This window comes from Boleophthalmus pectinirostris, unplaced genomic scaffold, assembly GCF_026225935.1.
Source record: "Boleophthalmus pectinirostris isolate CB_2022bp ecotype Guang Dong unplaced genomic scaffold, ASM2622593v1 HiC_scaffold_18, whole genome shotgun sequence".
Classification (NCBI taxonomy): Eukaryota; Metazoa; Chordata; class Actinopteri; order Gobiiformes; family Gobiidae; genus Boleophthalmus; species Boleophthalmus pectinirostris.
This window is the reverse complement of record NW_026571133.1, coordinates 19,019,704-19,024,866: the sequence shown is the minus strand read 5'-3', so window position 1 is coordinate 19,024,866 and position 5,163 is coordinate 19,019,704. Positions and strand designations below refer to the sequence as shown.

The 5,163-nt window shown below is 36.9% G+C and overlaps 2 protein-coding genes across 2 annotated transcripts in view; both read left to right on the top strand.

Moving 5' to 3' along the window:
* Positions 1 to 459: 459 nt before the first annotated feature.
* Positions 460 to 3,033, top strand: rad51ap1 (RAD51 associated protein 1). Its single transcript, XM_020926217.2, has 9 exons — positions 460 to 720; positions 810 to 859; positions 1,114 to 1,237; positions 1,345 to 1,451; positions 1,529 to 1,618; positions 1,690 to 1,809; positions 1,882 to 2,046; positions 2,419 to 2,559; positions 2,651 to 3,033. The coding sequence occupies exons 1-9, from the start codon at positions 704 to 706 to the stop codon at positions 2,773 to 2,775; spliced, it is 939 nt and encodes a 312-aa protein (XP_020781876.1). The 5' UTR covers positions 460 to 703; the 3' UTR covers positions 2,776 to 3,033.
* A 922-nt stretch (positions 3,034 to 3,955) lies between these two features.
* The window catches only part of LOC129408995 (polypeptide N-acetylgalactosaminyltransferase 18-like), a 2,680-nt gene continuing 1,472 nt past the window's right edge, over positions 3,956 to 5,163 (top strand). The window contains exons 1-4 of the mRNA XM_055154080.1: positions 3,956 to 4,260; positions 4,323 to 4,551; positions 4,619 to 4,785; positions 4,910 to 5,098. Of these exons, the coding sequence (XP_055010055.1) occupies positions 4,068 to 4,260; positions 4,323 to 4,551; positions 4,619 to 4,785; positions 4,910 to 5,098 (778 nt within the window). The 5' untranslated portion in view covers positions 3,956 to 4,067. The remainder of the gene's footprint in view (positions 4,261 to 4,322; positions 4,552 to 4,618; positions 4,786 to 4,909; positions 5,099 to 5,163) is intronic.

Genomic DNA, 5,163 nt, shown 5'->3' with positions numbered 1-5,163 from the left:
TCCAGCTGGGGTTTCCACCATGGAAAAGAGAAAAATCTAAATTATTTTTCAACAGTGTAAAACATAATTAGGCTAGTATCCACACAGTTGAAGAGGTTAAGACACAGCTTAATGATGTTTGTAAAGCAATTTGTACGTTTATAATGTGTCTGTGGTAGCCCACTTATACATTATAACATGTTCAAGAAATCTCAACTCCACATCTTATAGTTGAACAGAAAGGCAAGTAGGATAGCATATTTTTGGAGCTTGACTTTTGTTTACGTTTTGACGCTGTCACGTGTCTGGCAAATCTTTTAGGAGAGTCTGAAAAGTAGACAGTCCGTATGTTATCAATTTACCTTTGCTGCCTGATTTCATATTAGAATTTTCTTTCACAAACGTAGGTCTTTTTTTTTTATTTATTTTTTTTAATAATGGAAAGAAGAGCGAATACACGAAGGGGGGCAGGGCCACGGCAGCAGCCCTTTCGTCACTTCCGGCTCAATTGTTCAGGCGGGATACTCGAAAAATAGAACAACGTCGTTTTCGTGCTGATTAATTTAACGCTGAAAAGTCGAAGTTGCACGATTTTAAGGGTACGCAGACACGACAGCATAGAATAACGTTTTGTTCAACGGTTTCACTACATCGATAGTCACTTTATGGACAGGTGACTTAACAGCTACAAGGAGCAGCGATAGACTGTTGTTTATTGGAAAGCATGGACAGACCGTCAAGGTATTTCGCACGTTTCACCTGCACCTTCTTTAGCTTCTTTATGTGTCTATAGCCTAATGTTGCTAAGTTGTTGTTTTTTTCTGATACAGAAAGACAAAAAGTGTGAATTACTGTGAGAACAAGGACTTTGAAGATGATGGTGAGTCAAACAGGAACATCTAACATTGCCATATTTGTCTCTGGACATGGAAGTGCTGAATGACAGTGTCCTTATTTCTAAAGTTTAGACTGAAGCTTCTCCTCAGTTATTAGTGTTACCTTGTATCATGATATGGTGCTCAGCTACTGTACCACACTTTGTTGTTGTCATTTTGAACCTATTGGACCCCTTTTCTGTGGTGGACTCAAACCAGATTGCACACCACAATGATTTGTTTTATAATTTTGTTACAGATGAGGATTTTGCTAAAAACCCACCTAGTAAAAAGGCTAAAGAAATGGTGAAATCAGTCAAACAACAGAAATGCATTTCTAGCCAAGAGTCCAACTCAGCAGCTCTAACAAGTCAAAAGAGCAGGTATGTTATTCTTTTAGGTTAAAAAAAGTGTCAAAATAAATATAAATGTGAGTAAAATGCATGTATCACCAATAATCAAAAATATAAAATAAATGTATAATTTTCAGAAAACCTGTACATGCGAAAATCTTTGAAAGAGATCTAGAGGCAGCCATTTCGCTTTCTTTACTAAATCCGTCATGTGAAACATCAACCCCATCATCAGTCTTACAAGGTAAACTACAGTTTAGCAAAGAAAATCCCATAATTCTTGTGAGTCAGCCTTATTTTACCTTATTTTGTTTTCAAAAGATTCGTTTGTCCGGACTCCAGATGAGAACACAGAACCATCATGTTTGTCACCACATCTATCCAACTGTAGTGTAGACACCATGCGTTTAGGTACATTTCTCACTGTTTCCTGATGTTCTTTCTACTAAGTTACAATTTAATGCAAATGTTTATTTTTACAGGTCTGGACCAAATAACACCAGACTCAAATGCACCTTCAAAAGAAATGAAAGAAGCTTCTGACTTCAACAGAAACACACAGAAAACACAAGATGATGATTATCAGCCCTGTGTGGCTTCAGGTTGCCTTTGTTTGAAACCTTGGCAATTCAAATTGTGTTGACAAACAAATGTTTAATTGTATCTTTTTATAGACTCAGAAAGTGATAATGATTACAGTGAACATGACAGTGAAGATGAGGAATTTACTGCCAAAAAGGCAAGCAAGACTAAAAAGGGGAAAACAACCAAAAATGGAACAGTCAAACAACCACTGTCTACTAAAAAAGACAAGCAGCCACAAAAGTCTAAATCTACAGGTTTGTATAATTTTTATTTATCAGAGATTTATATTTACCTGCTGTTCAAACACACAGTGTCATCTACTTTTACCCACCCCTCCTTCTATTACTCAGCCTACCTTCCGTTAAACATAAAAGCTTTCAGAAAAAGTCCAATAGGCCACACATAAGTTGATAAATTATCTTTTTGAACATCTTCACCTCAGTCTAAGCCTCTAAGTAATTATTTCTGACTTAAATACCCATCCATAATATAGTCACTTATGTTCAAACCATCTCAAATTGCCACTCAGCTCTAACTTCAGTTTTGTTCTAAGGGTCAATTTCTGATGCATTTTTCTTTCACATTTTCCTCTCACCCAACATTTTGTTTTCTTTACTCTCTTTAAGCTACATATACCCCAACAAGGACTCCCCTGGCCAACAAAAACTCATCCGACCTCTCAAGATCGACCTCCTCTTCAAAGGCATCCAAATCTGCTACATGCCTGAGTCCAGCCACAAGAAGTATACCAAAGTGGAACCCGCCAGGTTTGACGCAACTTGTTGAAATTAATTGGTGTCATCACATATTTGTCACTTATTTTTCTTTATCTTTGTTGTCTTTCCACATTTCTTCCAGGCCAAATCGGTAAAAGTCCTTCATCAAGCAGTCCTTCTGTGAGATCTCCAGGTCAGGGTCTACGCCTGGGACTGTCCCGTCTGGTTCGAGTTAAGCCACTTCATCCCAGTGTTGCTAGTCATTGATTATTTTCCCTTTACATATCTTCTGTTTTTCCATAAAGACTGTGCACATATCCTCAGTAGACACAGTATACAATATACTTTATTGTTTTTTAACTATTTCCAGTGAGGATTACTGGTTTTTGTGCAGTAAAACCTGCTTGAGACTGCAGAATGTTGGGTGAAAGGATCGGCTCTGGTTTTAAATTTCTTTAAAGTCGTTAGTGAAATAGAAAATATTTGCGATTGTTTTTATAACACTGTAACTGCATATATATATATATATATATATATATATATATATATATATATATATATATAAAACAGGTGAATAAATGTTACAAATTACATGACTGATGCTTCTATTTTGAGTATGTCCAAAACAATTAAATATGTTTTTTTTTTTTTACACTTTTTTTTTTTTTTTTTTTGACGAAATTCCTTAGGACATGAGTTTTCTAAAATGTGTGTGCGTAGATATTTATGAAACTTTGCCTATGCCTTTTGAAGACAGCTGTTTTGCCTGCACCATAAACATCTATTCAAAGCTTCAACTGCTCTCAGAAAAGTGGGAAAAATATGTGTGGCACAGAAAGAAATTAAAGGTTAAGTTAAAATTTCCACTGTGATTGAAGGTTTTGCTAACTCAGGAGCCCTCAAATATGAAAACACAAGTCTGTCCCATTCACTGACAATAGCATTAAAAACATTATCTCTAAAATACACAGCATGATACAATTATAAAATCATTGGCTTCAATCATATTGACTGAAGATCATCAGACCTGATAAAACAAAAGAGAAATTAACAAACATGGGTTCAAAGGCACTATAAAAAAAATTATCTTGACAACAGTGTCTTTGTCAAGAACTTCCAGAGCATGTTTAAAAATAACTTCATAATATAGCCTAATTCAGTCATTCCCCTAGTTTGCAGAGCCGTGGCCCCCCATTTATACAAGGAGTGTACCGGGCCCCCCCTCATAATAATGTCTACTCAAAACAATATTTAATGTTTTCCTCACAAATGTACATGTTAACAGTACATATCATAATGTCTATGGGCTTCTATATTTAGAAGATGGACCTCAATTTTCTGCACCAAATCATACTTAGCATGGTTTATCAATCATTATGTCCACTGGTGATTTCCACCACACCTGCTACCTGAGTCGCTAGAGGGAGAAGTTGCTATGTGAAAGGCAAACAAATTAGGAGGAGAAGGAGTAAGCACCTGTTTAAGGTGGGGACTTAATTACCCAACCCATTTCTCAAGAGAAAACTAAGAGAACACCTGACGTACACAGAAAAACCATCATGAAATCTGGACAGCTCAAAGCATTATTTCTCTGTTTTGTTGTTGTTTCTAGTCTCTTTTGCTTTGGATCTATCAAACTGGGGGTTTATAAACAGGTGACGAAGCTTCCAAAGGCACATCAAAATGACTCTGTGAGAGGACAAGGAATGCTGAAGAGAATGGACAAAATCGAAGCAGACATCGATAAACTATGTAAGTAAACAGTCATTTCAGCAACAAAACATAACCCAGTAAGCAATCTATTTTCTAAACAGCAAACCTGAATAAACTTGAAAAAAGATGTCCTCAGTCAGAGAAGAAAAAGGAGAAGTCATTGGTAAAGAAACTATACCCAAATTCTGCCCTGTTCAAGAAGTGGGGAGAGGAGTTGTCAGAAGAGGAGCAGGTGGAGGCAGAGAGACTGTTTCAGAAATATGGCTACAATGCTTTCCTCAGTGACCGACTGCCACTGAACCGAAAACTCCCTGACACCAGACCAGCCAGGTGAGTGATTTCAGGCGCAAATAGCGTTTCTGACTTAATGTTACTGCATAATACATGTCTTTTACAGATGTGCACAAAAGAAGTACTCAGATGATTTACCCACCATTAGTGTTGTGATCATCTACCTAAACGAAGCATTTTCAGTCATCAAGAGGGCAATTCACAGCATTATTGAAAAGACTCCATCTCGGCTGCTCAAAGAAATTATTTTGGTAGATGATCATAGTGAAGACGGTAAGACAGCATATATTTTTTCAATGTTGTTTTTCCGAGTAAAAGTGTCAACTGCACAGACTTTTGTGTACAGGTAAACAATTTGCATAATTTATATAGTTATATGTCTGTTTTGTTTTTGCAGAGGGCTTGAAAATAAAACTGAATGATTACATTGACTCAGTAAATTATGCAAATCCAGGCTTGATAAAGATGGTTCACCACTCAGAGCAACTGGGCCTTACCCAGGCCAGGCTTTCGGGGTGGAAAGTGTCAAAGGGGGATGTGGTGGCCATCCTAGATGCTCACATTGAGGTTGCCGTTCAATGGTATGGTCTATTTATTGTGTTTGCCTTATAGGCCCTATTTGTTTCTATCTTAACTCAAAAGTCTGTCTTT